Genomic DNA, 15203 nt, shown 5'->3' with positions numbered 1-15203 from the left:
AAAAGTCAGCAAAGCCAAGGTTCTGCTGATCTGAGATCAAACAGATGTGGTTTCACTCATGGTGATTATGTTTATAGTTTAATCATGAAGAGCTGATCCCAGATCAGCATATAAAGGCGCAACGATCACATGATCATGAAAAGCTGCTGCTATCAGTACAGTAACCACACAAGAATGAGACTCCTCAGGGTGTGAAAAAGAAATAAATTGCTGAATCAAGGGTTTTTAAAACCCAATAGTCATTATATGCCACGCCACACATTATTAATTGATTAGGTATGACTGACTTTCCTAAGTGGTTCAGTGATTTGCTATCACAGAGTTTCCATAGTTCATATTCTCAGATTGAATAGAAAAGAACAGCTGCTCTATTCAGACACAGAAAACAGTCACTTCTTGAGCAATGTGCTCTCTCAGATGGACACTGAGACCCTATAGACACACAAACACAAATGTCCACTGTTAAACTCATGAGAGTCATTCATTGTAAGGCTACTCCATTTTATCCAGACTTGTTTGCCCAGTGAGTGAACAAATCAATCTTTTGAATTGATTCCTCAGAATGATTCGATCGAACCGTTTCGCAAAACGGTTGTCAATCGCTAAACTGTGAGACGAAGCCTGTTTACAAAGAAGATAATCTACAATAGTAAAACCATGGTTAATTTCTTAAGAGGTTTGTATTTGTATGCAAACCTCTTTCTTTCTTTTTTTTCTTATTTGATTTGGTTTTATTACTGTACTGTCTAGTTTTATATTTTATACGGTTTAATAAAAATAAAAAATAAATCTGAAAAAAGATTTGCGATACGAGCGCCAAAGTCCCAATCTGAATCAAAAGATTTGAAAGAAAAAATTCATGTACATCTAGGATGGCTTGAGGGTAGGTAAAGCATGGGGTAATTTCCATTTTTAGGTGAACTAACCCTTTAAATCAGATGATTCCTATATGAGCTCCTATCTGAATAATGATTCGTGAACCAATGTTTCAGATCATGACTTCGGAGCACAGATCTCAATCAATCAATTGACGAAATGATTCGCAAACCAGCTCCGAAATTCCAATCTGAGATCAAATGATTTGCGAACCTGCTCCGAAGCCCTAACCTAAATCAATTGATTTGCGATACGCAATTTGAAGTCCCGATCTGAAAAAATGATTCACACTTATTCATTATTATTTCAGTCATTGCAAAATAATTGCATCCTGGTACTCTCCAAAATGGTATCTCTCGGAGAATAATTGTTAAATAGTTATTTTTGTTTTCTTTGCGCACAAAGAGCAACTCATGTCACATGGACTGTTTTTACCGATATTCTTACTATGTTTCTGGATCTGGGAACATTTCAGATTTACGTTGCTTTCTAGTGTCAGAAAGCTCTCAGATTTCATCAGAAATATCGTAGTTTGTGTTCCGAAGATGGACGTAGTTCTTACGGGTTTGAAACAATGACAGAAATATAATTTTTGGGTGAACTAGCCCTTTAAGAGAATCGGCGAGAGAGTTCATTTGACCGTTCGAGCGAATCGATTCGCTAAATGAATCGGACTACACCAGCGCCCGGCGGTGTCCATTCATTCGGGACTGGGAGGAGTGTGTGTGTGTGTGTGTGTGTGTGTGTGTGTGTGTGTGTGTGTGTGTGTGTGTGTGTGTGTGTGTGTGTGTGTGTGTGGAGCTGGATGGAGCTGGAGTGGGCTGGGATCTGCCCGTCAGCCATGTTGGAATGAGAGGGAATGAGAAGCTGGAATGAGAGAGGATCGACTGGAGAAGACGGGAAAAGCGGCTTCTGGAAGATCACCACAGACGATCACACAATAAACGAGTGAGTAGCGCGCATTCATACTCACACACATCTGTTAGAAAGAAACAAACTGGCACTGTAAAAGGTCAATATGAGCATTTCTGAGCTGGATCGACTGTGCCATGCCTTCATGAGGAATACTGCTCTAAATCGGATGCGTTTGGACCCGATATCTGTTCTCGCTGATTGTGACGCGCGTCGGATCCATTGGATCGAATCTAGTGACTTTGGAGGTTTGTTGACGTCAGCTTCAGAAGTTTATGCCACATTACTTCAGCACAAACCCACTGTGTTGTGTTTTACAGAGTTTGTGTTCATCGAGTGTAGCTACATCAGCAGGATTTGATGACAGCTTGTGTTATTCTACAAGCTCAGCTATTTCAATCAGCAAAAGTTATCACAGAGTATTATATACAAATATAGATGTAGTATATAAGAATAAATTATTAAAATAGTTGTATTGTAATGTATGGATTGTATGCAGAGCATAAGCATTGCTTTGAAAAAATACATGAAGGAAAAAATATAAAACAATAAATTCGATTGTGAGTAATTTTACAGTAGAAGCAATAATTCAGGTTTTTTTTTTTTTTTTTTTTAAGATTTTAAAAATATTTACCATACTTTATGTGTATGACCCATAATACTGTGTTTATTTTTTGGAGATGTGCTTTGTTTTTATAAATTTTACAAAATATTTACCGTGCTTTATACGTTTTTTGGAGATGTATCATTGTAAATGAGATGTTGATGAATAAAAACATGTTTTAAAAAATAATAATTATATATATATATATATATATATATATATATATATATATATATATATATATATATATATATATATATATAATTATTATTTTTTAAAACATGTTTTTTTAGTAGGCTACATAAGTTTAGAGCATTTCTATATTTTTTGGACAACGTACCATGGTAATATCAGATTTATTTGAAAAAAATTGTTTGTTTCATCATTTTACTTTATATATATATATATATATATATATATATATATATATATATATATATATATATATATTATTTATTCTTTTTTGTATTTTTATTTTTTTTTGCAGGCAGATTATTCATGCAATATTGCAAAAAAAAAAATCATTTTTATTTTTTATGTGCGATTACTTGGAGAAATAAATGTATAAATCCCACACAATCCCTCAAACAAACCTGCATCAAAATTTGAATTGCAACCTTTTAGTCAATTGACTTCCCTCAGGCTTAGTGAGGAACTGTTGCATTAGACACAGGGTTTCACATCATTTGACCATTAATTTGGATTTAGTGTTGTTAATATAATGATACACATCACATCTTGACACATACTGTATGTTAAGATTCAATAGGTCGCAGTAGATCATGCTTATAATTTATATTGAGTACATTAATTGAATGGTAGGAGATTATATGAAAGCATGATGAAATAAAAACAAGTATACCCTCACACTAATGTTTCCACCAGTTTGATGTTCTGTGTCCGTCTATCTCCTCATCCTGGGGAATCTCACTCATTTGCTGATGTGTTCTGGCAGCTCTGTGTGCGAGTGATACTGGGTTTTGTGGAAATGAGGGGTATTTTTAGAGCCGGTGAGATCACAGCGTTTGAGTGAATTACGGCTGACTCCACTCCTCATTAAGTTTGGTTTGTGACTGCTGCATTGTCATCAGGAGAGATTTCCCCGTGTGAATACAACGCTGGCTCACATTAAAGGCGTTTCATACATTATTTGCTGTGCATCTGATAGTTGGGCTCAACTTGCACTGTGATTAGATCGTCAATCATTCTGGAAGGTATTTCTGCTCATAATGCATCTATCTGACGGCGTGTAATCCTGTTGTTTTAGCTGCGCAGGAAGACAGCCTGTGATTTCAGCAGCTGCGACAGGAAGTTCAGTCATATATGTGTGTGTGTGGTGGCTTAGTGTTTAACTGAGTTAAGCATGCAGGATGCTGCTACCTTGTATCGTCCCTCAGGGTTTGAGAGGAAAACGCCTTTTTCCTCTCTGTGTTTAGGGCAACATTATCTTCCTAACAGTGATGGGTGTCAGCCAGACCCATATCGGCATCAATTAACCCATCCAAAGTAGTGTAAAATAGTCAAAAGGAGTGCAAAATAAGTGTTGCATTACAGCATTTTTTTGTGTGTCTTATTTTCTTTACTGAATTTGTATTATGTGCACAGTTGTTTTTTTTCTCTAGATATCGGTAACAGCATTGGTCATTTGCAACTTCAGCATGTTTAGAAAAATTACTGGCACATTTCAGCAAAACGCCTTTTTTCTATTATGAGTCAATAGAATTGCATTTTCCTGACCTAAAGTATTTATATTTGTATTCTATATACTAGTTCTGAGTAAAACCTGTTAAAAATAAATAAAACACAAGTAGAGACAGACCAATCAGCAAAAATATGAGAGGATTGCAGGGGGTTCGAAAAGTTGATGACTAGATAATAATTAATTTAATAATCAGCAATCCAAATTAAATTCTTATAAAAATAACATTTTAATAAAAATGCAAAATGTAAATATAATTTCAATACAAAAATAAAAATACTTTGAAATAAAATATATTTTTAAATAAATTTTATATAAGAACAAAAAACCATTTTAAAATAAAAACAATCAAAATAAAATACTAAAAATTAATTGTGTCTATAAAATGTAAAAATTAAATTAAATTAAATAATTTTAAAATGAAAACAATGAAAATGAAATAAATCCTAAAATAAACTATTTTAAAATTAAAACTATATAAAATACAAAAAAATAATTAAGTCATAAAAATGTAAAAAGTAAAATAAAAGCAGTGAAAAAATATGAAAAATGATTGAAATCATAAAAAGTACAAATTAAAACCAATAGTGTTAAAATAAAAACAATAAAAAATTATTAATTTAATTATATTAAAACTGTACAAATTATTTTTGTTATTGCATTTTGAAATGCGAACAATAAATAATGAAATACTAAACTGAAACAAATCCTAAAAACAAAACAAAAAAAATATATAAAAAACTATTTAAAAAAATGTAAATAAAAGCAATTAAATAACACTAAAAATGAATTCAATCATAAAACAGTAAAAAGTATAATCAATAACTTTTTTGTTTTGTTTACCAGCATTCTTCCATATTGCCATACTCTAGATATCTATATTGATTATGGAACTCATCCTCTGAGCTAGCTGTTTGTTTCGTGTGTGTGTGTGTGTGATGTACTGTACAGACAGTTTCCAGCCGTGGAGGTCTGCTGCTGTATAGACCTGATCTGGACTGTTTGTGTGTGGGTCTGTGCTGGATGCTGATCCGGTCTGAAGCGCTCCAGATCAACCAGCTGTTCTTCAAGTGCTTGTATAACTGGCTTCTTTGTGCTGAGGCTTGAGTTTCCTGTTAAACCGCTGGAGAGCAGAGTTGGCCTGGCTGGATATAAAGAGGACTCCGCAGGAAATGAGCACGAGCTGCTTCCAGTTCCTGTGTTTCACCTGAGAGACCCGTCATTAGTGCGCACAAACAATCAGCCTCTCTTTTTTCGGTGTAGCTCAGTTCTTTCCGTTCCCCTGGCCAGATCCCTGCCGCTGGAAGGAGGGCTTTTTCCATGTGGCTGTGGAAACAGAAGGAAGTGTGTTTATGTTTTAAAAAGCTGCTTGAACACAATGGCTACTGTTCGCCCTCACGCTCCTGTGGGAATCGGCCTTCTTTGACTCTTGTCTTTAGTGTGATGCTGCTACAGGAAGTGATGTCATGCCTCAGAATGCATAGGCTACATTTGGATTGTTACTGCATGCGGCACAGTGTATACTATAAACTGCATACTGTGATTTTATAAAGGACTGATGAGGGTTGTGTTTTGCTCTGAGTGTGTTTTCCAGTCCATTTCTGGAGAAAGCTGTTTGGGGAGATCAGCAGCGATCTCAGAAGACTCCTTCATTTCTGATTCTCCTTTATTCACTCATGCGTTTGCTGTGCTTTCATGTGTAGAGTGGGGATCTTGGGACCCTGTTCTTCCAGCTGTTGGGTTTCATTCAGTGTATTATACTTCACCTCTGTTTCAGGAGTCTGTGGCTGTTGTCGCAGTTAACTGCAATAGCACATTTATTTAGTGTTATTTATGTGTTTACGTCTGATGGGATTTTTTTTTCTTTTTTTAATCGGACAAAGCTATAATAAAGAGTTAATTTTTTCTGCATCTATTTATTAAATATATATATTTCAGCACCAAAGAAGGTAGAAAATCAGGTGAAATATGTGCTGTGGATGTAGATTTGTAGATGGACTGTGTTTGTTTTTCCCGCCAGAATTTGGATGCTGTTTAGATTCTTCTCCTCGGAACTCTGGGCTTTCGAAGCTCTTGTCCAATCAGATCGCTTTCTCTGAGTGTGTGTGTGTGTGTGTGTGTGTGTGTGTGTGTGTGTGTGTGGACAGCGGTGAGTTACACTAGCTGAAGTGTTAGCCGTGCTGTCGTCTCCTCACAATCCAGGGAAATGACATCAGAGTTTATCAGTGTGTCCTCGGGGCTTCGACTGAGCGGTTTGGACGTGCACACACACATGCATGAACACACTCACTCATTCACTCACACATGCACGCAAATACATACACTTTCACTCACGCATGCATGCACACACACACACACACACACACTCTGGCAGTGACATCACTGCCCCTCCACCATGTCCTGGAGAGGAATGTCCTCTAAACACACCTCTGACAGCGACAGAAAGAGACAGACGTGTCTGAAATGATTGATGACGTGCTGTTGAGATTTTAACATTGTAAAATGTCATTTTTCATCCGTCCAAACTGTGGCCTATTCTGTGAGTGCTAAAGAGCTCCTCGATAATCTGGCTTCAATTCATGCAATATATTATATCTGTTCTTTATTTTCATATTTATTATATATTTATTAATTTTATATATCATTTTTTTTCATTTAACCATTCTTAAATACAATAAAATACATATATTTACGTATGTATTAAAATATATAAAAATTGTTTTATTCATTTTTTTATTGTATTTAAGAATGGTTAAATAATATATATATGTATATGTATATGTATGTGTGTGTGTGTGTGTGTGTGTGTGTGTATATATGTATAAATAGATTTGACAAAAATCCTGTTTTTTATTATGTTATCATGTTAGCTGTAATAATCAAAATAACTGAAGTTTGATTGAGATTGCAGATGACCTCTTCATACATATGTGATTCATGCAGTATTTTTATTTTAATAGTACATAAAAAACCTACATTATTAATTCCCGGGTCAGTCTTGTGACCCCTGACCTCTGCTCTCTGAGCTCATCTTCTGTCCCGGGGCAGAGCGGCGAGGGTGTAATTAATGTCCTGTGATTAGGTTACAGCAGTGTCCGGTGTGAATCACAGACAGAAAGAGAGAGAAGCAGATGATTGTGTGCAGAACTGTGCCGCTGCTCCAGAGCTCTGCAGTGTTTCTCATCAGAATTAACACATTTAACTAAAAGAACAAAAACTACTTCAGTCTGTGTGCACTGAATTTATTTGATGAAGGCCCTGTGTGTGTGTGTGTGTGTGTGTGTGTGTGTGTATACACACATTACGCTGCTCTACCTGCCTCCGTCTGGTTTGCATGCGTCTGTGGTCGTCTGTCTGAAGGAAGGATTGTGTGTGTGTGTGTGTGTTTGCCGGTTAAACAGCTCTGGGTCAGGAACTCAGCTCATCGCAGCTTCCTGAAAGAAAGTCTGATCTGTTTGATGATGAAAGAAGAGATACTGGTTCGTCCTTGAGCATGAGGATCAGTCTTTCTCAGAAGACCAAGGCCAAACGACGGCCTGAATGTCTGAGAGAGAGAATCCACATCCATGAGGACATGAGGAGCCAAACACGACTACAACAGATTCATCTGACAGTGAAACAGCAGAGAAATATGTCTTCTGAAGCAGTGTCTTCTGTATCTGCACGTTTGTGTGTGTCTCATTTATAATAATATACATTAATAACATATAAAGTAGCCATTTTCATTGATTTACTTATTTTTAATACTTGATATAATTTACTTCAAGTTATCATAATTCAGAATTGATTATACCTTTTTTATTCACATCTAAATTTATTTAATTAACGTTTATTTATATATTTATTATGGGTAAACCATAATTTATAAAAATGATTAAACATTACATGAGATGATGTACCTTTAATTGCATTTTATTTTATGCAAAGCATTTATAATATGTTTAATATTAATTGTCTATTTAATAAAAATACTAATACTAATAATATTTATCATCATTACAATAATTTATATAAAATACTACTACTTATAATAATAATAATAATTATTAAGATTCTCAATAATTAAATTATTAATACTAATAATAATAATTGTTATCATCATCATTACAAGTATTATATAATATTACTACTACTACTACTAATAATAATAATAATTATTAAGATTCTCAATAATTAAATTATTAATACTACTACTACTAATAAATAGTATTATTATTCTAAATGATTAAATGATTATTAATTTTTATTATTAGTAGTATTCTATTTTATAGTCTATACTGATACATACAATCTGATATTTGATCAATTTCTTTTTTTTAGATTTAAGAAAAAAGAAATCGTAAACATTTGCACAAAAAAAAAAAATATATATATATACACAGTGATGTAAAATTAATTATTTTGTGTAAAATATAAGATCATGGTCATAAGACTCATTTAATATATGATCTTCAATACAGCACAGTTTTGATTTGTGTGTCTTTACTGTCATTTATTAATTCAGTGTCTTCAGTTGAGGGTGATGATAAAACACATATTGCGTTATGATTTTTCATGAACTCTCTTGAGATGCCCCAGGGATGTATTTCAGTCTGTCTGTCAGCTGATATGTTCTCCTGTTACGGTGGGAGAGTGATTCTGCGCTGGATTGAATGATCCTGATCCGATTGTGTCGGCGAGGGAAGCCAATGATTGAATCATTTGACTGTTAAACCCGTGCAGGAGATTCAGAGACGTTTATGAACCCGCAGCGGCCGTGAAATACACTTCTGCTGCGATGACTTCTGTTCCTCATGGAGGTTTTCCTCTGGATCTGATGGGTTTGAAGGAGTGTGCTGCTGGAGAGCAAACCCAACACATGGATCTGATTTGACTGATCGTATTCACCGTGATCTTGAACCAGGAGAAAGATGCTCCTCAAACACAGCTGTCCTGACTTCTGGAAGTCGAATTATGGTCGAGGAAATGATCAAATAGACATTTTCAGATGATGTATGGCTTCACGTAGTGAACTGGTGCGTGTTTGGAAGCCAAAACCATAAAGTTCAGCTGTTTTGGGTGAAACGCTGTGTGATTGTTCAGTGCAAAATAAAATCAAAGTCATGATAAATTGCAAAAGGCTTGGTTTTATTTAAATAAACACACGTTTGATGTTTTTATTTACACACATGCAGCTTATTATAACAGTGAGTGTTAGTGTACTGTAAAATACAATCATTTTATTACATCTTATATTTTAAAATATACTATAATTATAGTATTTATAATTATAGTAGATAGTAATTATAAAAATCTTATTTGTTTAATATTTTAATATCTTTATCTAATAAGAGTGTTATTTTCGTTTCATCTGGGGTACTATTATAGTTTTTTTTATATTTTGAACTGGCTTTTAAATAAAATCAAACCGTTTCTTTTTTATTTTAATTCAAGTTAAAATTGTAGCACTTTTGTCGTGCATCTTTGCCATTCATCATGTCAAGTACAGTAGCTGAAATAAACCTACTTATTATTTATATTTTGTTTTAAGCAATGTTTGTGTCAGTGTGTATGGTTAGTACAGGATTTAACTTTGTATTTATTATCTTTTTTTATGTATATTTATTATCCCATTTATTATCTATTTTAATACTTTGAAATCTATTATTATTATCACAATAATGTATTTTCTCCAAATCTTTAAGCTGTACTCTCAAATCTCATTTGCAGTACAATGGTTTACCGCATCTTATAATGTGCTGTTTTTGTGCTTTTGACCTAAACACAAGTGCAGATGAGGTTTAAGAGGGTTAAATGTCTCTCAGGACTTCAGTAGTCCATGTTTGTGGTGTTTTTGTGAAGCTGGACACTATGACTCGCCATCACTTTCAATGCATTACATTTGGCCATTCAAGAGAGAAAGAGAATGCGTGGATAGAATGACAGATCATGACAACATGATTGAGTGAACTTCCCTTTCATGATTCCAGATCTGCAGTCTTCTGTGCTTTCCTCATTTTTTCGTCGTCTCTGAGGGGATTAGGGGGCGGAGATGTGCTGATCTCACCGGTTACCAGAGCCTCCCTCTCTCTCTCTCTCTCTCTCTCTCTCTCTCATTCTCTCTCTCTCTCATTCCCTCTCTCTCTCTCTCTCTCTCTCTCTCTCTCGTTCCCTCCCCCTCGAGCTCTTCCTCTCATCTTTTCCCTAGAGCTGCGAGTAAGACACACACTCACACTTCCAACGCTCCTCTGCACGCCGGATTCAGTTTTCTCACACTACTATGCCTTTGAAACGGACCTCTGCATTTTAACTTGTGTGTGTGTGTGTGTGTGTGTGTGTGTGTAAGTGTAAGGATACTACAGAGCACTAGTGGTGGACTAGGGTTCCTTCTCTTTAATGGAAGGATTGTACCAAGGTAAGAGCTTTTCCTGCTGCTCCGCGCGGCCACATCTGAACATGTGTGTGTGTGTGTATGTGTGTGTGTGTTTGCAATGACGGAGAGTGACGAAAAAACTACATGATTAGGCTGAAATGGTAAAAATATATAAAATATATAGAGTTTTAATAGAGTGTTTGAGCACATCCTCCTGATGCTTTATGAAGAAACATGTAAAGTGCATGATACCGATAATTAGACAGATGCAAACATTTCATCTTATACCAGTGGTGAATTTATACCTAATATAAATGTATAATATTTGCAAAAAAAATCTATACTATAAAATATAATTATTTTATATGGGCATACATCACATATAATGTCCATATATGCACATTTTATAATACATCGCCAAGTTGCAATAGCATGCATCTTAATAACTTGTTTAAAAAATGGTATTAAATGGCTTAATTGCTTTAGTCTGATGTCTAAACTTTGCAATATGTTGTAAAATTATTAAATAATTAAAATAAAAATGGTTAACTGTTTAGTACTTGTTTTAGAAAACAAAAATCTTCTTCCACTAATAGTCTAATTATACTGAACGTGTAAAATGCACATATTTGCCGATATATAATGTGCATCCCTAATTTTTTTTTGCTTGTTTTGGGATGCATAAATATAGAAATATTCCTCGCTCAGATTATTTACTGATTCCGATACCGATAATGATACCGATAACTTAATTTTTTCATATTACCAGTATTATAAATATATAAACTGTTGCACAATTCTTATTATTCATTCATTTATTTATAAGCATTCTTACTAAAATCTGTCTAAGAAACACTTAAAGATGACATTCAAATTTAAATACATTGTAAAGATGGATGACTGTTTAAATGAGAAAAAAATATTAATATTTGCGTCTGAAATCAGCCTAATTGAACTGTTTTAAAAATGCGATCAATGATATATCATGCATCACTAATGATTATTGTTTATTTCTGTAAACTTTAATTTAATCATAATAATTTAATCACAAAGAGTTCAGCTTCAGAGTAACTGAGACAAATGCAAGTGTCTAGAGAGTTTCTCATCTGTTTTGCTCATGTATCGCTATCATAGAAGAATAATATTATAGATTACATAAACAGCTAGAAGTTGGTTGATACACTGGTTTAAGTACTTTACATCTTTGGAAGTATGCATGTGTAATTCTTCAGTTCTGTGTTTCCTGTTTCACTGTGATTTTTTGGGGGGGATCTGTAAGCAAAATGTAGGTCGAATGCTTCTGCATGAATATATGCATATTATGTATGATAATTATTGAAGAGAGTCTTTTGTTAGCGTTTGGAGTAGTTGTTGTTGGCACAGTGATATTAAGGTCAGATGCATTATTATTTCTGTTCTGATTGTACATGCGCTGAACTCTGTGACCCTGATATTTGGATTACTTATGACTGATTGCTTTCCTGCGCTTGGAAGCGTGCCGTGTGTGTGTGTGTGTGTGTGAGGTCATGAATGCTGGCTGGAGTGTGTTTGGCAGGTGTTTGCGCCTGGAGGATGTGTGTGTGTGTGTGTGTGTGTGTGTGTCAGTGTGCTTGTTTTGCCCTTGGCCCTTGGCCCTTGAATGAGGCGTGTTCTCACCCCTTTTATAGTGGCACACAATGACATGGAGGAAGGAGGAGTGTGTGTGTGTGTGTGTGTGTGTGTGTGTGTGTGTCTTAAACAGCCTTCCATCGTCTGTCAGGTCCAGTTGAGTTCAGTTCACTCACATGCCACTTTTATATCTGTGCTTTTGTGTTTATGTGCAGCAATTGAAGTCATAAATCTAAGCTGCTAAATTCACTATCATTTTACATACTCTGCTCCAAAAAAATGTTAAGCTCTTTTCTAAATCCTCGTGAGCTGTCTAACTAGACTGCATTATTAGCCCTCCTAGATTAGGGCCTGATGAAATGCATTTTTTTTTTCTCCTGTCCTGTATTAGTCCTGTATTTTTTTACCCCAAATTCTGTCGTATTTTTCCAAATTTCCCAAATTTAGGTCATTTTTACTAAGGCAGCATCACTTGCAGAGAAGGCAATGGCAGAATGCATCATGACAAATCCAGAGACATGCTTTCAAGAATTCAAAATATGTTTCATTCAAAACATTTTTGTATATTTGGTAGGCAGATAATCTGGTGTAAGAAAATGTTTTTTTTTTGTTCCTTCTCAACAGATGTTGAGAGAAAGTGCAGATGTTTGGTACATTTTAGGATGAATGAGATGATGCAATCATCAACACAGACTTGATTCAGAGAAACTCTTTGCCAGAAAAAGTGTGAATGAGGTATACGAGATATGCATATTTAATTTTACATTTTTAGATTTTTTTTTCTGTGCAAATTTCAATTCCATCAAATGTTGACTATTGGTTATATTGTTAAGAACAGCATTAACAGTAGCACTCTCAATCATGGTAATACAATTATGAATTCTCTCCCAGTACTTATAATAATATTTTCCCATCCCAAACAGTAAACTCTTTCCAAAAATCAGGCAAGTTTCAAGGATCCGCTCTGTCTCTCTCTCTGTCTGACCTTGTAACAGTCCTGCATCAGCACCTGGCTGCTCTCTCTCACACTGAGGACTGTGGGAAGCAACCCCACTGGTGCCGCAGTGCATTATGGGTAGTGCGAGTTGCTCGTTTGATGTCTGATCCTCACAGATATCATCTTAGATATGGTGCTTTCTAGAGAGAAACAGAAACCATCTGAAGAATGATCTTCAAAGCTGAATGTACATCCGACTAATGCAACACAGGAAAGAGTAAATCAGGGGACTGTGAATGAAATGAACCTAAAGCTCTCAGACAGACTGGCGTCTTATGATTATTATGGATGCAGACCATCCAGATTGTTGCAACAACATTAAATGAGCAGATTTGTGATAGGTGTCAGTTATTGTTGTGCATGTAAACTGAGAAGTTTTGATGCAGTACAGGTTTATTTTCACGCCACGTCGGCGTCGATGACATTCTCTCTCTCCGTCCATCATCCTGTCGTCTGGTAATTACAGCTGAGAGACAAAGCTGTTGTCTGTCCTGTGAAGCAGAACCTCTCACCGCGGTCTGGTTTGAAGGTAAATAAATCACAGCTGCGTTAGGACACAGATGCTTGAGGATTATTTATAGCTCCGCAAGGGTATGTCTAGTTTAGGAAGGGACCACTGAGAAATGAACGCATGTTTAGATATGAACGCATGTCAGGTGCTTTTTGTAGTTTTTGTAAGTTTTGTGCCTGAAGAAGTGCATTGTACTTTTGACAAATCTCTTTAAAAAGTTGCAGATCCAGTAAAATTGGCCTGGACTACTGTTCAAAAGGTTGGGGGTTAGTTACATTTTTTATGTTTTTGAAAAAAGGCTCTTCTGCTCAAAAAATACAATAAAATCAGTACATTTTTGGAACAATACAATGTTTAATACAAAACATTAAGTCAATGGGAACCAGAAACAGTTTGGACACCAACATTCTTCAGAACATCTCCTTTTGTGTTCAACAGATTAAAGAAAATCATACAGGTTTGCGAAACCTTGAGGGTGATGAACTATGCCTTTAATCAGCTTGCAGTATATATAGGCAAGCATCATGTCGTGGAGATCTGATCCGTATCTGCTTTGAGTGACTGTGATAATGCCTTTAGTTGGAGCGGTTTGTGCATGATCATCCTGATGGAGCTGTTTGTGTGCAGTTTCATCCCATCCTCACATAACCAGTCGAGCTCAACGACTAACAGCTTGATAAGCAAGTGTTTGTGTCTGCGGCGTCTTGCTCATCTCCTCTTTTGGTGACCTTTGCATCATGTCCCGATCCGCAGTGTGTGACATATGGAGCCAGTAGCATCAAGACTGGTGCGTAAGAAAGGGTTTGACATGAAGAAGTGTGAATGATCCATTAAAAGTATCCGCCAATGTATATGAAGTGTGACAGAAGTGTGTTAAAATCACACTGATCCTTTCATCTCTGGACACACCGTCAATAGAGCAGCCTCGACATGCCATTCACATGTAGATTTGATTAGCGGCCAACAATATTGATTATTTGGAGTGTGTGTATAATTGGTGTCCAGAGAGAAAAGCCACGAAGGAATCCACATGTGAGAGTCACGAGGTCTGCCGTATCCGTAGATGAGTCTGTCATCCATTGGGATCCGATGTCAGAGCTCGTAAAGGAGCGCAGAGCTCTGTTCTGGGTTGTTATGGTTTGTCCACATCAAAGAGAGCCTGTGACGGCAGAGTTATTGCTGCCAGGGTTTATGGGAGATGCTAGAGGAGCCCATCTGTGAATCTGGTGCCGTGACCCGGATCTCATTCTGGGCTAACGTACAGCTGATGCCTGTTTCCTGGTCTCTCTTTTCCCTCCATCTGTTCACCTCATTCACACTCTTTATCAACAGCATCGTGCCGACAACTTTACACTGACAATGTGTGATATCTCAGAGTACGTTACAGTTATTCATTTAACAAGCGATTATATCCAAAGCGACAAATGAGGGTGAGTGAGGGTTTGTAGGTTTGCAGGATTCTCTTGCTCATATAAAGGTAAAATGCATCTGAATGTGCCTGGTTTCATTACCTAAACCAAGGGAAAGTTGATGATTTCTCTGGAAACCTTCTTTACAACTAAAGGTTAATGGGTTCACCTTACATACATGTGCCCTGTGGATGCGTAACTATCTAAAAATCTTGTTTTTATATTCTTCAATATA

At 35.8% G+C, this 15203-nt stretch overlaps 1 protein-coding gene across 3 annotated transcripts in view; it reads left to right on the top strand.

The window, feature by feature from the left end:
• Positions 1–1660: 1660 nt before the first annotated feature.
• LOC113119768 (focal adhesion kinase 1-like) overlaps positions 1661–15203 on the top strand; it is a 37928-nt gene continuing 24385 nt past the window's right edge. For 2 of the 3 annotated variants that reach the window (XM_026289421.1, XM_026289420.1), the window contains exon 1: positions 1661–1824. Coding sequence is in view for 1 of the 3 variants with exons in the window: in XM_026289419.1 (XP_026145204.1) it covers positions 10467–10485 (19 nt within the window). In the remaining 2 variants the exon portion in view is untranslated. Of the gene's footprint in view, positions 1825–10356; positions 10486–15203 lie in introns of those variants that run through there. The other variant, XM_026289419.1, reaches the window with a different exon arrangement.

The sequence above is a fragment of the Carassius auratus genome, chromosome 19 (assembly GCF_003368295.1).
Source record: "Carassius auratus strain Wakin chromosome 19, ASM336829v1, whole genome shotgun sequence".
Classification (NCBI taxonomy): domain Eukaryota; kingdom Metazoa; phylum Chordata; class Actinopteri; order Cypriniformes; family Cyprinidae; genus Carassius; species Carassius auratus.
This window is presented reverse-complemented; position numbering and strand designations above follow the sequence as displayed.